Below are 20,532 nucleotides of genomic sequence, written 5' to 3'. Positions count from 1 at the left end.
GCCTGATAATTCTTTGATGATCTTTAAGTCTCTTTACTACTTCTGCCTTGACTCTGGCTATAACAATGGCCTTCACACCTTATCTTTTCCTGATGCGTGCAATCCACATTTACACAAACAGATTGAGAATACAAACAGCAGTATTTTATATCGAACAAAAAGACATTGCAAATTAAACCTTGCTAAGTTTTACAATTAATAACCAAGACAATTTATATTGAGACCCAGGCCTTCAATGTTTCTCTAATTTACTTAACATAGACACAATAGAGAATCCTGTCTCTTACTACTTAAATCTTAGAGTTAGAGAGGGCCCAATTTGTAATGCATATGGGGAAAACAGAATCTTATAGTCCCAGGGGGTCATTTCTTTCTGCTATTTAAAAAAGGTGGCTAGCAGGATGAAATCAAATTATACTTTAATTCTTATGGGACATTATAAAATCCTGCTCCTACATATCCCCCTGTTGACACTAAGATGATTAATCGCCAGTGTCCCTTCTTATTTAGTCCACATAATAGAAAATACTGGGAGGTGATTTGGGCCTGTGGCTTTAGCTTTGCACACATTTGTTTTATCCACCAGCACGTTTTAAACATTTCAATTAAACACATACAATTTAAAACCAAAAACACAATTAGGGGTAGTAACATTAGTATACCAGTAGTTGTGGGAGACCATCCAGAAAATGTTATACCAATGGTAAGCTGTTATGTTTTTCTGCAGTGGCAATTCTTAACATGTATCAGAGGGTAGCCGTGTTAGTCTGGATCTGTAAAAGCAGCAAAGAATCCTGTGGCACCTTATAGACTAACAGACGTTTTGGAGCATGAGCTAGAGATAACGAGAACAAAGACTGTGAATGGCTTGCCAATTACAGAACCAGTTTCTCCTCTCTTGGTTTTCACACCTCAACTGCTAGAACAGGGCCTCATCCTCCCTGATTGAACTGACCTCGTTATCTCTAGCTTGCTTGCTAGCACACATATATATACCTGCCCCTGGATATTTCCATTACATGCATCTGAGGAAGTGGGTATTCACCCACGAAAGCTCATGCTCCAAAACGTCTGTTAGTCTATAAGGTGCCACAGGATTCTTTGCAATTCTTAACATATCCCCATTTGTGTGTATAATATGAATGGCTCAGTTTTCCACATTTTTTTTTTCCCTAGGAACTATGTTACCTTTTTACCTTTTAACAGATGATTGGTAACTGTTTGCCATTCAGTGCCAAGATTGATAGAGAACTCAGCTAAATCAGTGCTTACAGTAAGCTGAGAGTCTTTTGTTGTTGTTGTGGCAAATAGTAAATGTGATTATTGGTAAACACAGTACTTAAATTACATTTACATTTGTCTTCTGGTGGGTTGCTAAAACTTTTTAAACACTTTTCCCCAAGAATTAACACCTACACATAGCCCATTATACAGTACTTTGGATTATCTGAAAGACAAAAATAACATTTTTCTACCCCTTTTGGGGTGGCATTGATTATTACTTAAGATTCCTTTCTTTTACAAATACCCTTGCTGATTGCAGGCAAAACAGAGGAATTACCCCCATATTTTCTTGTGTTTTTTGTTCTATAGGCAGGCCAGGTTTTAATGGGTTCTACTTTTTAAGGGTTATGCGGAAGTTATTCCACTGTTTAGTTATTAAATTCATGAGGTGGTGTACCTCAAGTTTTTCCTCTTATATAGCAGACCAAGTTTGTAATGTTTTTCCTGCTGTGTTAAGCTTTAAGTTTATTCACAGGTAATAGCTGAGAAGCATCATTACCATATTACTTTAAAGGATTTTTCCAAAAATCATACACACTACAAGTTGTTACACGGGTACTTACTAACATAAAATTTATTTTAATGTTTAATATTAACAATAACATTAGCATCAAATCTATTAAAGGTATCTTGTTATACCATGCCTTTTATGTAGGCAATTTGTTTGCTGACCAGGTATGTTCATTTGCAGCTTCTCTTGTGCTGGCAGTTCTCACCTTTCTTTATCAGTTAGGTAATTTGCATCAACACAGGCTTGGCTTTTGGATTCAAAGCTATCAGCAGAGCTCAGAGACTCTCTGTCTTAACACACAGGGATCTGAAAAAGAAAACACAGCCTATTGCGGCTCTTTTTGGAGCCCTAATAGGATTTTAATTCAGCAGCACGTTTCATTTGCATTTTTTTACTCCTTTCTACGATATACACTGCACATGTCCTAGGGAAAATGCACATTCTTTCTATACTATAACTTTTTAAAAACATTAGCCCTATTAATTTTTACATAAGGTGTAACTGTTTCTTTTGTTCTTACAGAGTTTTCATGTACTCTTATCAAAGTAACAATCTGATTACACAGAGCCATTTTAAGGCTCGGTGTTTTTAACATTGCTTCTTCTTGTTTTGTGCACCTCACCTCTGCTGTTGCTTCAGAGGGTCACTGTTAATTTCTTATTCTTTCATTACAGCTCTTATCTGCTATTGTTACCAAAACAAACAAACAAACAAGACTCCAGAATCTCTACCTATTCTCCTGATTTTGACTGCCCTATTGCAGCCATGACTTGGTCTTTTTTTAAAAAACATTTTAATTTTGTAAAGAATCAAGTTACCCCTTAAGGGTTAAATGCTAAATCCCAAAGCCAAACAACACTAATTACCTGTGTCTTGCAAAAAGGTCTGTCAGTTTTGCAACTTTGAATTAAAAAAGAGTCAAATGAATTTGTAGTGGCATTAAAAACAAAAACAAAATCTATTTATCTTACACCTACAAAACAGGAGTTTTACAAACCAGATGTGCTGGTTTAGATTCTTAGAACTTTACATATTTTCACAGACAAATAGATACATACGCATTTTCTTTTCCTTAACATTCCTTTACACTGCTTTGTTTTTACATAGCTGTATATATATTTGGATTATTTACAGGCATTCTTCTGGAAAAGGGCCCATTTTCCCTTCGGAATGGCTGCAAAGAAACCAAGAATTCTTTCTCTTTAACATGGTCCTTTTTTAACATTTTCACAAAGTTTAACTGCTTAATTCTCTCCAGCCTCTGTAGAGTTAACTTTTCACTCTCTTTCCTTAAATCACTTGTTTATGTCCCAAAATGACACCTTTATCACCTCAGATTTCACCATTTTAAGTATTGTTCCAGGGGTTCATGCCTGCACTTACTGCTTTTCTTACTCCTGACACTATTCCCTTAGGGTTTTCAACCTGTTTCTTTATCTGTTGCTTGCCTGCTTGACTGGGCCCGATCCTGCTTTTTCCAGTGAACCATTTGAGAGTGCTGTTTTGGTCACTTCACAATTTTGAAAGAAATGTTCAAGATAAGAGACCAGGAAGGGTGGGGGCTAGTTAAGGAGCCCACCCTCCTTGGGGCTAGTTGAGGAGCCCACCCTCCTTGCTGAATTGGTAGTGGAACACTAAAGAATCAGTTTTTGAGGCAGACAACAAAGGGGAACAGAACAAGGGGCTTTTTTGTCCTTTTTACAATGAGATGGGAGTATGAAGGGGGTTGGGATCCATCCAGGGTTTGGAGAACGGGGTAAAGGGGAGCGCTCAGTCTGGTGGTGGGAGAGGAGGCTTTTTAATAAAGCTTTTAACTTACTATTTGAATAATTGAGAGAGGCAAGTTTTGATTTTGTCCACCTATGATTTGCCTCTTCCCACCACTGCATGAAACAATCAACCTGTCCTTTAACCAACTTAGTTTTAGGTTGGCCGAGTTTGTCCTTTAAGACCTCCACTCAGTCTTTGTTCCAAGATTTTAACAGTGGCCACTGAGTTTTGGGATCCCCCTGACTTAGCCTAGACCATTTTTCCAGAAATTTACAGGAGTCCGGACCCTTCCTACAGGAGTCTGAACCCATCCTAAATACATAAAATGAGCCGGCGTTCGTTTAGGGAACTGTCCCGACTTAGATATCTGGTTACCCATACAGAAGGACTTCACACACCAATCGCACAAGAAGTAAATTTGGGTTCGTCAGAGCGATGCCCGGTGCAACACACAAAAGGAGCCCACAGGCTACTGTCTCAGTTGCCCTTGCTTTCACACCAAGGGTTTTACCCAAAGTGCGGTGCGGCTGCGATTGTGCAGATTCCACTCACTCAGACCGCGGGGACAGAAACCCCTTGGTCGGCCGATCCCCGGACGGAGACAGCACCCACACTCAAACACTCCACAGGAGTACGGATAGACACACAGACAGGACAGTCCTCAGTCCAGACAAAACAGAAATAATTACGTGACCAGATTCCTGATGTCAGATCCTGGGATCCCTACCAGAACAGAGTGGGAACCAACAGGATCTATGGCGTAGACTTCACTGTGGTTGTGCACCTTTCCGTTCTGGTGGAGGACCGCTCGGGCCAAATGCCCAGGTGCCAGCTGCCATGGTTGTCCTACAAAAATGGTCAGGAATCACACAGCCCCAGTGAAGATGGTTGCCATCTTGGTGGAACCTCCAAATTGTCAGAGTTAGACTCAGGACTCACAGTTTCAGACCACTCTGTTTTATTAGCACAGCGCTCTGCTAATATCATCCAGATAAATGTGAGCACCATGCAAGACACAAACTATCTTATTTATACAGATAAAAAGGCGAGAACTTAACAAGATAACAAAAGAAGCAAAATCTGATAAGTGTACCTGGGCTAGGCGTTCATATCTTATTTCCTTACTATTACCGATCTTCTGTTAATGTTTCGCCATTAGCACCATTGTTTATGCCTACTGTTTCTTTTCCTGGCACCTGTATTTCAACATTTATTTCTGCTTAAAGGTACATACGACATTTCTTTAATCCATTCTTATTTTTACAATATAATTCATTCTACTTTCACACTAAGATTTCTGAAAGGGCTTTTCCACTTACATCATCAGGTCCGAGAGCCAGTCCAGTTGTGGGACCCAAATGCGGTTCTGGTGGCTCTAATTGGCCTTCCATTTGAGCTGCTTGCATCCTGTCCACTGCCCCTCCTGTCTCCGAAAACTGCATTCTTGATAACCATTACATTTGCAAGGAGGCTGGGTCAGTTGCAGGCCCCGATGGTGGGCCCTTCCTACATGCATTTCTTCAAGGGCAAATAATGCTTTGACCACAGGGAAAGTTTTTTCCAGGGTGATCTGAGTTTCATCTGAATCAGGTGGCATATTTATCTGTTTTTTTTTTCCCCTAAGACACATTCCTTACCAGAGAAACAGCACCTCCATATGTTGGATGTCAAACAGTATCTAACCTTTCATCTGAACAGGACCGAACTGTTTCATACTTTGCATCACCTGTTCGTTTCATATGTGGACTTCACAGAAGGGAAAGGGGTCTCTGCACAGACGATCTCTAGATGGATAATATCTTGTACCAAGATTGTATATGAGAGCTTCAGCTATGCATTCTCAGCAGATACAAACTCATTCGACGAGAACGCAAGCAACGCCGATAGTGTTCCTCAGTGACATTTCCATATTGCTTGTGAGTGAACTGAGGCCTTGTCTGCACTACAGGGAAAAGTCAATCTAAGCTATGCAATTTGAGTTACGTGAATAGCGTAACTCAAGTTAACATAGCTTAGATCTACTTACAGTGGAGTCCATGCTACGTGGTGTCGACGGGAGATGCTTTCCCATTGACTCCCCTTACTCTTCTCAATCTGGTGGAGTACAGGAGTCGAAGGGAGAGCTATCGGTGGCCTATTTAACAGGTCTTCTAAACCTTCCACCGATGCATCTATCGCTGCGCATCGATCCCCCGTAAGTGTAGACAAGCCCTAAGTGGAGTATATGTCTGCATCAACTCCAAGAAGGAGGAACAGTTACTTACGGTAACTGTGGTTCTTGGAGATGTGATGCAGATGTGTATTCCATGACCCACTCTCCATCCCCTTTGTATCATAGTCTACTCTTGAGCTTTTAGTGCAAAGGAACTGAGGGAGTTGTTGGGGCAGTATCACCTCATATAGCTGGGGGAGGAGCCACAGCCAGGACGTGGGAATGCTGCACCTCTACAGGTACTGTACAGCTCCAGTGTGCTAGGTATGTGCATACCTAAGTTGAATACATGTTTGCATCACATCTCAAAAAAACCACAATTACAGTAAATAACAGTTACTTCCTATTTCCTCTTGCCTTTTGATGTTCCATGATTCAGGTGAGTCTGTAAAAGAACTGTCTAAGCCACTAAGAATGGCACTTAGCTAAAGGATGTGATGCCTGCAACACTGTCTCAAAGAAGTGGCCAAATGTACTGCAAGACCGCTTCAGAACCTGCTGCCTCAGGAGGTAGTACGAGAGTCTGAAAGGAAGAAAGTAAATACTTAACTTAGGTAGAGTGGATTTAACCTGTGGAATTAATTCCCATAAGATATTGAAGACCAAAGCTTGGTGGAATAGACATATGGATATTTCAGGCCTAAAATGCGTATAAAAACTGGAAATCCCACTGAATCTACAGACAGACATTTAAATGCCTTCCAAAACAAAATGCCTCAAAAATTCTAGTTTAATAAATGGAATGAGTTTATAACAAATGCCAAGATTTGTCACAGTTCAACAACTCCTTAGGCCAAAGTTATCCAGAAAAGAAAATGGAAATGTATGGGACGTGTGTAAAGAATAAAGCCAGATTATCTGCCATGATGGGTGTGCTGTTGAGCAGCTAGAGAAACATGCAAAACAGGTGGATTGAAAGAATCCCTCCACTGAGTGCTATTAAGGGCTGATCTACACTACGGGGGAAAATCTATCTTAGATACGCAACTTCAGCTACGTGAATAATGTAGCTGAAGTCGAAGTATCTAAGATCGAATTACTCACCGTCCTCATGGCGCGGGACCGATGTCCGTGGCTCCCCCTGTTGATTCTGCAACTCCGGGTTGGTGGAGTTAGGGAATCGATATAAGCGCGTTCGGGGATCGATATATCACGTCTAGATGAGACGCGATATATCAATCCCCGAGCAATCGATTGCTACCCGCCAACATGTCGGGTAGGTAAGACGTATCCTCAGAGGGAAAACCTATGGGACTTAACGCAGAGGATATGTGAAGAGTGGCACAGGATAGACAGCTTAGTGACCACTAATTGCGTGGGAAGTACTCAGAGATTCAGATACGGATAAGAGTACATTACACAGGATATATTTTTTAATGTATTTATGTGTATTGTAGCATAAGCCAATAACTAAGTTGGTGAGGTTTAAGAAGAAACATCCTCTGTGGGCAGGTTATTTCATAATTGTGCACTGTAAGGTCTCTTGTAACTTGGTACTGGTTATTGCTGCAGAGAGGCTACTGGGACCAGATGCAACAGTGGTCTGATTTTGGTATTGCAGTTCTTAAAATAGATTAGAGTTGGAAGAGACCTCAGGATGTCAAGTCCAATCCCCCCTCAAAGCAGGACCCACACCAACTAAATAATCCCAGCCAGGGCTTTGTCAAACTGGGCCTTAAAAGCCTCTAAGAATTGAGATTCCACCACCTCCCTAGGTGATCCATTCTAATGCTTCACCACCCTCCTAGTGAAATAGTTTTTCCTAATATCCAACCTAGACCTCCCCCACTGCAAGCTGAGACCACTGCTTCTTGTTCTGTCCTATATTCCTTTTTATTTACAAGATTGCCCAAAAAAAAAGAGAATTTTTTGGTATTGGATGATGTATAAATTCATATTTTTTTAAGAGCAATGTTCAGACTGACTCTTCTTACTTTAACTCATTTTGTCAGTGTTTTACCATGTGCCTTGTACCAGATCATGACACTAAGTACCAAAAGTACATTATGTACTGACCTAGTGTTTTCCCAAACTTGGGATGCTGCTTGTGTAGGGAAAGCCCCAGGTGGGCTGGACTGGTTTGTTTACCTGCCGCGTCTGCAGGTCCAACTGATTGCAGCTCCCATTGGCCGCGGTTCGCTGCTCCAGGCCAATGGGAGCTGCTGGAAGTGGCAGCCAGTATGTCCCTTGGCCCATGCTGCGTCTAGCAGCTCCCATTGGCCCAGGGAAGCAAAACACGGCCAATAGGAGGCATGATTGGTTAGTCCTGCGGATGTGGCAGGTAAACTGGCCTGACCTGCCAGGGGCTTTCCCTACGCAAGTGGCCTCCCAAGTTTGGGAAACACTGTACTGACGTTGAGTAACTGGATGAGTTAAAGAATCCGTTTTTGTTTTTATTTTGGTTTTCCTTGGTACTTTGTGAGCCAAATCATAGCATGTACGGATGCAGGATGTTACCCAAGATGAAATTCGTTGGGATGAGGCCTTTCATCCGGTCTGCCACAGCTATACAGAGCTGAGGTGACCTTCGGAAGGGTTTTGTTCTCTCGATATAAAAGGTAAGAGCCCTGCGAATGTCTAGGGTGTGCAGCTGTTCTGACGTGATGGATGCGGCTTTGGGAAAAAGACTGGGAGGAAGATGTCTTGATTGACATGAAAGGCGGACACCACTTTAGGGAGGAAGGAGGGGTGTGGTCGCAGCTGTAACTTGTCCTTATGGAATACCGTATACGGGGGTCCGCTGTCAAGGCCCGAAGCTCAGATACTCGTCTTGCCGAAGTAATAGCGACGAGGAAGGCTATCTTCCAGGAAAGGTACAGCAGCGAGCAGGTGGCCAGTGGTTCGAAAGGAGCACCCATAAGCTCGGCTAGCACCAGGTTGAGATCCCAGGTAGGGATCGGGCGTCTGACTTGAGGGTACAAACATTCCAATCTCTTGAGGAACCTTGAAACTATGGGGTGAGAGAAGATTGATCGGCCATTTTCCCCTGGGTGAAAGGCGGAGATGGCTGCCAGATGCAGCTTTATGGAAGAGACCGTTCCTACTGTCTTGGACTACCTTTGGTCCCTGTTGTTTCAGGGACCAAAGGTAGTCCAAGACAGTAGGAACGGACACCTGCCTGGGGACTGACTTACGCTGAGTGCACCAGCAGGAGAAACGCTTCCACTTGGGCAGATATGTCATGTTAGTGGAAAGCTTCCTACTGCCCAAGAGCACCTGTTGGACCGAGGCAGAGCAATGCAACATAGACTGGCTCAACCGTGCAGCAACCATGCTGTGAGGTGAAGAGACTGCAGGTCTGGATGGTGAAGCCTGCCGAAGACCTGTGTTATGAGATCCGGCCAGAATGGCAGGGGAATCGGGTCTGCCACTGAGAGGTCGAACAACATGGTGTACCAATGCTGCCTCAGCCACGCTGGGGCAATCAGGATCAGGTGGGCGCTGTCCTTGCGGAGCTTGGGTAAGACTCTGTGGATGAGTGGAAATGGTGGGAAGGCACAGAGTAGGTGCCTCTTCCACGGGATCAGGAATGTGTCTGAGAGGGAGCCCGAGGAGCATCCCTGGAAGGAGCAGAACACCTGGCATTTCCTGTTTTCTCAGGAGGCAAAGAGGTCTACGTGGGGAAACCCCTACTTCCGGAAAACAGAATGGATGACGTCCGGATGAATTGACCACTCGTGAGACAGGAAGGATCTGCTGAGGTGATCTGCCAGAGTGTTCTGGACTCCTGGGAGAAAAGACACTACCAAATTGATTGAATGGGCTATGCAAATGTCCCAGAGGTTGATTGCTTCTTGACAAAGGAGGGAGGAGTGTACTCTGCCCTGCTTGTTTATGTAAAACATGGCCGTTGTGTTGTCCGTGAACACTGATACACAACGGCCTTGGAGATGGTCTCAAAACACCTGGCATGCTAGATGGACCACTCTCAGCTCACATTGATGTGCAAAGCCAGCTCTTGAGGCGATCAGAGGCCTTGAGTGCGAAGGCCCTCGAGGTGGGCACCCCAACCCAGAGATGACGCATCCGTGGTTAGGGCCATCGAGGGTTGCGGTGGGTGGAATGGCATCCCTGCACAGACTAGAGTGGGGTTTAGCCACCAGGTTAGGGAGCCCAGAACCTTCTGGGGAGTAGTGAGCACCGAGTCCAGGCTGTCTCTGCTTGGTTCGTATATTGAAGCAAGCCAGGTTTGAAAGGGATGGAGGCATAGCCTCGCGTGCTTGGTCACGAAGGTGCAGGAGGCCATGTGACCTACTAGGCTGAGGTAGGTACGCACTGACGTTGTCGGGAAGGTTTGAAGACCTCGAATAATTGAAGCCATTGCTTGAAAACGTGACTGCGGGAGGCAGGCTGTGGCCAGATTGGAGTTCCGAACCGCTCCTATGAAGTTTGTTCTCTGCGTGGGTGTCAGAGTAGACGTCTCCGTGTTGATCATCAGGCCTATGCTCCCAAAGAGGTCTTTGACGATACTCAGGTGCTGCTACACTTGTAACTGGGAAGTCCCTCGGACGAGCCAATCATTGAGATACGGGTAGACGTGTACCCGACGCCACCGGAGGGAGGTGGCAGCTACAGCCATGCATTTGGGAACACACGTGGAGCTGTAGAAAGACCAGATGGAAGTACAGTGAACTGAAAGTGTTGATGGTTGACCACAAAATGGAGGTACCATCTGTGTGGTGGGTAAATTGCGATGTGGAAATACGCATCCTTCATATTGAGGGCGGCATACCAGTCTCCTGGATCCAGGGACGGGATAATGGTCCCCAGGGTTACCATGCGGAACTTCAGCTTTATCATAAATTTGTTGAGCTCTCGCAGGTCTAGGATCGGTCGTAGACCTCCCTTTGCCTTGGGGATTAGGAAGTAGTGGGAATAAAACCCCTTGCCCCTCATGTCTTTTGGCACTTCCTCCGTCTCCCATGGCTAGGAGTGACTGGACCTCTTGTAAGAGGAATTGCTCGTGAGAAGGGTCCCTGAAGAGGGACGGGGGGAGAGAGGGTGGGAAGGTGGGGTTGAAACGAAACAAGCTGGAGGTAGTATCCCACTTCCACAGTGCACAGGACCCAACGATCTGAAGTTAGCTGGGACCAGGCAGGGAGGAATTGTGAGAGGCGGTTGAAAAAGGGAGGAGAAGGATCCAGTAGAGCAACTGGTGGGCCGCCCTCGGGCATCCCATCAAAAGTTCTGCTTGGGCCCCGCTGGTGGTTTAGGGGGCGCCTGATTTTGACCTCCTTGAGGGCCAGACTGTCTCCGATGATTCCCTGTACCACGCCTTCTGCTAAAGTCCTGATGCGGCCGAGGTGGGTGGTGTGGCTGGGGCCGGAAGGTCCTGCGTTGGGTCACTGGTGTGTGCATACCCAGCGAGCGCATTATAACGCGATTGTCCTTCAGACTTGGCAATCCGGGATCAGTTTTATCCGAGAACAGGCCCTGGCCTTCGAAGGGCAAATCCTGAATAGTTTGCTGTAATTCAAGGGGAAGGCCTGATACCTGGAGCCAGGAGATACGCCTCATCGTCACTCCTGACGCCAGGGTTCTGGCTGCAGAGTCTGCTGCATCGAAAGAGGCTTAAAGGGAGGTTCTTGCTACCTTTTTACCCTCCTCAAGTAGGGCCTTAAATTCTTAATGGGATTCCTGGGGAAGAAGCTCTGTAAACTTCCCCAAGGACACCCACGTGTTAAAGTTATATCTACTTAGGAGTGCTTGTTGATTTGCCACCCTAAGTTGGAGGCCCATGGCCGAGTATATTTTGCGGCCTAGGAGGTCCATGCGTCTAGCCTCCTTTGACTTAGGAGCTGGGGCTTGCTGGCCATGACGCACCCTCTCGTTCACCACTGGTGGTATGTCCATGGTGTCCAGGAGGACCAGTGATGAGGCCCTTGCTTGTGGCTCTGGCTCTCTGGGAATATGTGGCTGGGGACGTCAGAGTCACGCTCCTGAGGATAGGATGCGCTACCAGCCTGCGATGGCACCGATGTGTGTCTCAATGGCCATGGCGGTGCCGATAGACCCTGGGAGGGGGCCACTGTTCTGGATGCTCGATCCCAGGGCGGTACCGGGGAGCGGTACCGGGAGCTATAACGGTACCGTGAGCGAGACTGAGACCTTCTACCGTAGCGGTGTTGGGAGGTCAACCGAGATCTCGAGCTCCTTTGTCTGGAGTGACTGCGGGATACACGGTGCTGAGGGTGGTGCCGTGAGTCGGATTGGTACCGGGAGTATCCAGCCGGCGAACGAGATGTCGAACTGTGCCACGAGTGTGACTGGTACTGTGATGGAGAGCAGTGTCGGGACTGCGAGCGGTGCCGGGAGCAGGAACGGCGTGATCGAGAGCATCTGTGAGACCATGATCTTGAACGACATCTCTCTATTGGACCAACGGAAGGTGGCCTTACCAGGGCCGGTTTTGTGATGGATTGTATGACCCGCACCGGCGGTGCCACGGGTTGAGGCCATGTCGACTCTGACATGGCAATGAGCTCCCTTGCCGTGGAGAAGGTCTCCGGTGTAGAAGAGAGGGCAAGCTCAACCACAGCATGAGCTGGGGAGCTGTCAGGCACTAGACTCAATGGCCCTTGTGGGACCGGAATTGACGGTGCCGCGCTCGGTGGAGCTGCAGTCAGAGATACCACAGTCGACGGTGCTGTGGCAGAGGACGGTGCCGGACGAACTGTCTTTGAAGAGCACTCCTTCTGTGGCACTGAAGCAGCTGGAGCGCTATGATGCTTCCTGGGTCTCGGGGACAGGGAGTGGTGCTGAGCAGATGTCGGTGCTGGTGGGGTAGGTGCCGGGCTCCTTCTCGGAACCGGAGTGGTCCGGGGCCAAAGGGGCGCTCCTTACAGAAGCAGTCTGTTGGGAGCTCAGTACCGACGCTGCAGGACTAAGTGCCGACTCCATGAGGAGCTGTTTCAGTCGAAAGTCCTGCTCCTCCTTCGTCCTTGGTTTAAACGACTTGCAGATGCGGCACTTATTGGTAAGGTGGTATTCCCCTAGGCACTTGAGGCAAGAGTTGTAGGGATCCCCTATTGGCTTTGGCTTTTGGCACGCCGAGAACGGTTTGAATTCCGGTGCCTTGGGCATGGGCCCGTACTGGGGTGGAGGAAAGGGGGCTAATCCCTGACCCCCCCCCCCTTAAACTATATACACTTAGTATAAATACAGTAACTAATACTAACTATAACTACGAGAACTCGAACTATACACACAATAAACAGCAAAGAACTACGAGTAGCTAGGGATGTGGAGATCAGCAAAGCCGCGCTTCACAGTTCCAATGACCGTCACGGGCGGTAAGAAGGAACTGAAGGGCCGTTGGGTCGGCAGGGGTATATATCCAGCACCATAACGGCGCCACTCCGGGGAGAGACCCAGCTGACCCACTGAGTGTTGCTAGGGTAAAAATCTTTCGATGAACGTGCACGCGGTGCGCGCACACATCTAATTGGAATTGATATGAGCAAGCACTCGAAGAACAGCAGTTACAAAGGTGAGTAACCATCTTTTTCTGTTAATCTGCTCCTGTAATCAATGAATCCTCATGTAGTTTTGGGTGCATTAATGCATAATTAACTATCAAAAGTTTTTTTGAGCAAACGAAGGAAGAGCGCTATGGCATAGAGTATCTTGGGGGAAAAATGCATGTTTCTGTTATGTTCTATTTCATCTTGCTTAGGTCGTATCTCAAAATATGTCTGGTTTTGGTTATCATTTATAGTAAACTTTTCGAAGGTGGTTATTAAGGCTAATTTTTAACTTATTTATCATTAAATCATGAAATGGGAAAAATCCTTGAACCCCTTTATTTTGAATCTTGCTTTTGTTAGATTCAATTATTGTTTCGTTTGAAGTATTATGACATGATAGAACAGTATAACTTTTTTCTTTCAGATTTATTACACTGGCAAATATCAGAGCCTGGGAATCAAACAAGGTGGTCCTTCAGCAGGAAAATGGGTTGAGCTGCCAGTCACGAAATCTCCAAAGATTATCCAGTTCTCAGTCGGACATGATGGTTCGCATGCCTTACTTGTTGCAGAGGATGGAAGTATATTCTTTACAGGCTCTGCTAGTAAAGGAGAGGATGGTGAATCAAGTAGGTTTTACTATTGTATTATCAATGGCTTAATATAGAATTGGTACTTGTAAATTATACGAGTAAAATCAGTATTAATCAGTCCTTAAGGTGTGAAAGGAAAAATGAGTAGGCTACTAGAGCAATGCACGAACGTATCATCAACATACTTGTGCACAGTATCTGCAAGTAAACACAAGTTTGTGTTTGAACCCAGCAGCAAACATAAAAAGCGATGTTCACAAGCATGTTCATCATTAAGGTGCCACTGGACCCCTTGAATATTAATGTTACTTAATGCATAAATGTTGGAAAACAAGGAAATGTAGAATTGAGACACTTCCTATACAATCTTAATACTGGCTTCTTTGATCCCAGCCCTTAAGGAGACCCTCAGGGTATGTCTACACTTGGAGCTTTGGTTGTGAATCAGAGCTCACGTAGACGTGCTTGTGCTAGCTCTCATTGAGCTAGCACACTAAAAACAGTAGTGTAGCTAGAGTAGCATGGGCAACAGTGAGTGGTGGCATGCGCTAGCTGTGCTGAATGCATACTCACTGTGCTCATGTGGGTTTGTGGCTGTGCTGCCTCTAACACTTTCTCTGCTACTGAGGTTACACTCTTTTTTGCCTGCTATCTCAATGAGGGCTAGTGTGAGTCTACTTGAAGTGAGAATCACACTTGCAGCTCCAAGTGTAGATATACTCTCTGAAAGATCCCAGAAGCTTAACTTTCCATTAACTTCTGCAAACCATCAGCAAGCCATCCTGGGATCACTGGTGCTTGACAGAGTGCAGTGAAGGTCCACTGGACTAGGAGTTGAAGTGTTGATTTGGAATTGTATTGGAACAGAGAAGATGGCAGGTTTGATTAGGGGAGGGATTAGGAAGCTGCTGATTAGGGGTGTAATCTGCCTATCTGTTTCTGCTCCTCCTTGCCATGTAAGCCAGATTCTGAAAGGGACTTGTCTATCTGGGGTGGTCTGAGCCCCGCTCCTTCCCCCCACATGTGTTGGGTTCTGGGGGTTCCTGCTGTCCCCCCCGTGGTCTGATCCCTGCCCCATGTGTGTATCAGTATCTGGGGGGGTTCTACCCATCTAGGGGTCTTCCCTCCCACCCTTGACCCCTCCTCATGTGAGCCAAGTTCTGAGGGGCCGGGGTCTTGCCTTTCTTGGGGTGTCTACCTCTCTCCCTAGTCCTTCCCTCTGTGTGAGAAAAGATCTGGGTAAATCCTGTCCCTCTGGGTGAGGAGTTTAAACAGGCATGCTTGGAACATGCACCAAGAATACAGTGAGACTTAAATTAGGAGCTGAAAAAATGGGTAAGCTTGGTATCTTATCAAAACTCTTCAGCACTCATGAGGTGGGAAGGGAGTACTCACTGACAAGACTGGAATCGTTCACATGTCTCAGAACTATGGTTTCAGGCTGTACTCCTCTCCATGTGATATTCTTTCAGCAGAGAATTCTCATTGAGATGAATGGGTCACTTACCACCTCTCTGAGCCTTTTATGCTTCTGATCCATGTGTAGAACTCCAGGAATCTTATAGTAATATAATGGAGCACCAGTTCTGTTCTAGGTAACATTGGGGAAGCCCTTCCTGTTTAAACCATAAATCTTCAAAATCTAAAATTTGCATGCATACAAATTGTCTTCACATTTCCTATGTCTCATGGGAGTTCAAACTGGGGTTAGTGATCTATATTTGGGGTCATTTGATACAGCCCCCAGAAAAAAACAATTTAATTAAGTTCCAATCCTAGCAACTTTGAAGTTTTAAAACACACCTTGTGCAGAAATCTGAGAATAAACTGTAAACACTTGGAGAAAATTTGCCTCTGTCACAGGGTGTGTGTGTGTGTGTGTATGTTTTAAGAAATGTAATACGAGTACAGCAGAATATTCAGAAGGTACTGAAAATATTTTTGAAAAGATAAATTACACATTCAAATGCTCAGTGGGAGGGAAACTATCATGTATTAAAATGGTCAGGATTTTGGGGCACAGACAATGAATAAGATTTTACTCATCGTCCTTCTTAGCAATTATATATTGCAAATGTATCAAAACACAACCATTTTCACCATTCCGCTATAACAGAATGTGCAGGAGTAGGGAGGAGCACTGAGGAATCACATAGTAACCGTGTGGCCTAGTGGAAGACCGCTGAACTGAGACTATTCCCATCTCTGCCACTGGTCTGCTTCATGACCTTGGGCAAGTCACTTCACTTCTCTGTGCCTTAGTTTCCCATATGTAAAATGGGGATAATGTTGTAAAGTTCTTGGAGATCTAATAATCATAAATATCAGAGTTGGAAGGGACATCAGGAGGTCATCTAGTCCAAACCCTGGCTCAAAGCAGGACCAATCCCCAACTAAATCATCCCAGCCAGGGCTTTGTCAAGCCTGACCCTAAAAATCTCTAAGGAAGGAGATTCCACCACCTCCCTAGGTAATCCATTCCAATGCTTCACCACCCTCCTAGTGAAAGTTTTTCCTAATATCCAACCTAAACCTCTCCCACTGCAACTTCAGACCATTACTCCTTGTTCTGCCATCTGCAACAGTCTAGATCCATCCTCTTTGGAATCGCTTTTAAGGTAGTTGAAAGCAGCTATCAAATCCTCCCTCATTCTTCTCTTCTGCAGACTAAACAATCCCAGTTCTCTCAGCCTCTCCTCATAAGTCGTGCCTCAGCCCCCTAATCATTTTTGTTGCCCTCCGCTGGACTCTTTTTCCAATTTTTCTACGTTCTCCTTGTAGTGTGGGGCCCAAAACTGGACACAGTACTCCAGATGAGGCCTCACCAATGCCAAGAGGGGGATGATCACGTCTCTCAGTCTGCTGGCGCAATGCTCCTACTTACACAGCCCAAAATGCTGTTAGCCTTCTTGGCAACAAGAGCCCACTGTCGACTCATATCCAGCTTCTCGTCCACTGTAACCACTGGGCCCTTTTCTGCAGAACTGCTGCCTAGTCACTCAGTCCCTAGTCTGTTGCAGTGCATGGGATTCTTCCATCCTAAGTGCAGGACTCTGCGCTTGTCCTTGTTGAACCTCATCAGATTTCTTTTGGCCCAATCCTCTAATTTGTCTAGATCCCTCTGTATCCTATCCCTACACTCCAGAATGTTTACCTCTGCTCCCAGTTCAGTGTCACCTGCAAACTTGCTGAGGGGGCAATCCGTGCCATCCTCCAGGTCATAAATAAAGATATTGAACAAAACCGGCCCCAGGACTGACCCTTGGGGCACTCCACTTGATACCAGCTGCCAACTAGACATGGAGCCATTGATCACTACCCGTTGAGCCAGATGATCTAGCCAGCTTTCTTTCCACTTTATAGTCCATTCATCCAGCCCGTGCTTCTTTAAATTGCTGGCAAGACTACTGTGGGAGACTGTATCAAAAGCTTTGCTAAAGTCAGGGAATAACACGTCCACTGCTTTCCCCTCATCCACAGAGTCCATTATCTCATCACAGAAGGCAGTTAGGTTAGTCAGGCATGACTTGCCCTTGATGAATCCATGCTGAGTGTTCCTGATCACTTTCCTCTCCTTGAAGTATTTCAAAATGGTTTCCTTGAGGACCTGCTCCATGATTTTTCCAGGGACTGAAGTGAGGCTGACTGACCTGTAGTTCCCTGGATCCTCCTCCTTCCCTTTTTTAAGGATGAGCATTACATTATCCTTTTTCCAGTCATCCAGGACCTTCCCTGATCACCATGAGTTTTCAAGATAATGTCCAATGGCTCTGTATTCACACCAGCAAACTCCTTTAGCACCCTTGGATGCAGTACATCCAGCCCCATGGACTTGTGCTCATCCAGCTTTTCTAAATAGTCCTGAACCACTTCTTTCTCCACAGAGGGCTGGTCACCACCTCCTCCCCATACTATGCTGCCCAGTGCAGTAGTCTGGGAGCTGACCTTGTTTGTGAAGATGGGGCAAAAAAAGCATTGAGTACACTAGCGTTTTCCACATCCTCTGTCACTAGGTTGCCTCCCCCAATAAGTAAGGGGTCCACACTTTCCCTGACCACCACCTTGTTGCTAACATACCTGTTGAAACCCTTCTTGTTACTTTTAACATCCCTTGCTAGCTGAAACTTCAGTTCTGATTTGGCTGTCCTGATTTCACTCCGGCATGCCTTTCTTTATACTCCTCCCTAGTCATTTGTCCAAGCTTCCACTGCTTGTAAGCTTCTTTTTTGTGCTTAAGATCAGCAAGGATTTCGCTGTTAAGCCAAGCTGGTCGCCTGCCATATTTACTATTCTTTCTACACATAGGGATGGTTTGCTCCTGCATCCTCAATAAGAGTTCTTTAAAATCAGCCAGCTCTCCTGAACTCCTTTCCCCCTCATGTCCCTAGAACTGATTCACATAAAACTCATCACAGAAGTCAAGCAAATAGAGGATTTGAATTCATGGTGCTTTGGGGTACAGGCCTCTCTTTAAATGACCAGGTTGAGTCTGTGGGCAGGTCATTCACTCAGCCTCTCTGTAGCAGAGGTTTTCCTTGAGGAGCTGCTGTTGAGTCTGACTGGAGTGGGGCCTGAGCAGTTTCCCAAGGCTCAGCTCTTCCTGGTCTCTGCCCGATGTACCTGTGGTATCCCCTAAATTTCCTTATTCTCAGCCCTTTTTCTCAGTCTCAGTTTTGTGTGATAGGCACTAAGCATGTCCATTTTTAGCTCCCTATTCTATTTTCAGTGGTGAGGGCCTGTGGCAGGCCCTGAACCTGCCAACTCTCAACTACCTACCCTAAGTACTGTACTTGTCTGGTTCCTCATTACTTGAAAACTTCAAACCAAGGAATTTGGAGAAGGAACTCGGTGACCTTATGATCTCATTTGTACCACAAAGTCTGACCCATACTCTGATTTGGCTTAGCTATTTTCAAATCTGTCTATTTGTATTCCTTTTACAGCAAAGTTTTGCTCACCTTAACTGGTCACTACTGCACTTCAATAATAAAGCGATAGTGAAATTACATTTCTAAACAGAAGTTGCTAGGTTATTGATTAATAAAGGAACAGTGTAAAGAGTTTTAATTTTCAGATCCAAGAAGTGTGCTAGAAGAATGAGTACAGAAGAATACCTTTTGGCCTTCTGCCACCCATCTGACTGTCTACGGTCTATTCAAAGAGCAGCTGCTAAGATCATTGTTCTGACTATGCAAACTTAGGCTGTCTACACTACGCACTGAATAATGGTGCAGCTGTGCTGCTGCAGTTGCGCCATTGTAAGGGAAGCAGAGTAGCTGCTCTTTGTCGCTGGGAGAGAGGTTTCCCGGTGACCAAATAAAACTACCCCCTGTGAGGGGTGGTAGCTTTGACAGGCGAGCGGGTCTTGTCGACGAAGCGCTGTCTCCACTGGTGCTTTCCGTTATTAAAACTTTTGTTGTTCAAGGGTGTAGTTTTTTCACACCCCTGAACAACAAAAGTTTTAACCATGGAAGTGCAGTGTGGACATGGCCGTAGTCTAGTTCTAGTCTGAACGGTGACTCTCTCAAAATGGCATTGTCAAGTTGTGTGTTTGTGGTACCTCTATACTGCAGTGGAAAAAAAACCTGTGGCACCGAGTCTAAGAGCCAAGGTCAGTTGATTCAGGCTTTCACGGCTTAGTCTGCATGGCTAAAAATTGTAGTGTAGATATTGAGCATGAGTTGGAGCCCGGCTCTGTGACCTGCCCCCCTTGCAGGGTTTCCAAGCGGGGGATCCAGTAAATTTGGTGGGATTAAGAGTCCCAAACATTTTCTCTTGTGGTTCAGGTGGCATCAGAAAGGGGCCCCAAAACTCTGGTGGCAAAGTTAGGAGACAGTGAGAGTTTTAAAACTAAACTGCAGTTGCAACCTTGATTTTGCTGAATGTGTCCAGAGGAAGCTTTTAAAATAAGTAGATACATATTTATGATGTAAAATAGGACAGACTGTTCAAAATTTACTTGCAATTTCTACAGTTTCTGAACAATTGCAGGAAATCTTAACAGTAATATAATTGTCAGTTGGTTTTCATTGGGGCTTAATCTTGTTACAGTTCTAGCTAAAATATTGATAGAATTAGCACAACTATTAGGGAAGTTTAATATTGTGCCTTCTTTTGAAGCTTAATGAGACTTTAAATGGGAACATGATCACGTCTTGATCGGACAGATTGCTGGAGGATTTAACTTTTAAATCAAGATTTTTAAATAATAAAAATTTGGTCTGCAGACTTACTATGATACAAATGACTTCAGATTTTGCTTATGCATCTTTTCGGTTTCAAACAAAAAACTTTTTTGTGAGCAAATATTGCTTTTTAGGATCACTTATTGTTACATTGAGTATAAACGAACCAACTAAAGAAGCCTTGTAGAGTCATCATGAAAATATGTCAGCCTAGACCAGGGGTCGGTAACTTCTGACACGCAGCTCGCCAGGGTAAGCACCCTGGTGGGCCGAGCCAGTTTGTTTATCTGTTGGGTTAGCAGGTTCGGCGGACCGCGGCTCCCACTGGCTGTGGTTCGCCATCCCAGGCCAATGGGGTGGTGGGAAGCCACGGCCAGTACATCCCTTGCCCCGCAGCGCTTCCCACCGCCCACATTGGCCTTGGACAGCGAACCACAGCCAATGGGAGCCACGGTCTGCCGAACCTGCCGATGTGGCAGATAGATAAACTGGCTCGGCCTGCCAGGGTGCT

The 20,532-nt window shown here is 45.5% G+C and overlaps 1 protein-coding gene across 14 annotated transcripts in view; it reads left to right on the top strand.

Moving 5' to 3' along the window:
• MYCBP2 (MYC binding protein 2) overlaps positions 1-20,532 on the top strand; it is a 463,608-nt gene that overhangs the window by 110,336 nt on the left and 332,740 nt on the right. For all 14 annotated transcript variants that reach the window (XM_030566987.1, XM_030566958.1, XM_030566968.1 and 11 more), the window contains exon 12: positions 13,668-13,872. In XM_030566987.1, coding sequence (XP_030422847.1) covers positions 13,668-13,872 — 205 coding nt within the window. The remainder of the gene's footprint in view (positions 1-13,667; positions 13,873-20,532) is intronic.

Source organism: Gopherus evgoodei, chromosome 1, assembly GCF_007399415.2.
Source record: "Gopherus evgoodei ecotype Sinaloan lineage chromosome 1, rGopEvg1_v1.p, whole genome shotgun sequence".
Classification (NCBI taxonomy): Eukaryota; Metazoa; Chordata; order Testudines; family Testudinidae; genus Gopherus; species Gopherus evgoodei.
The sequence above is the reverse complement of the archived record's forward strand: the minus strand, read 5'-3'. Positions and strand labels throughout refer to the sequence as shown.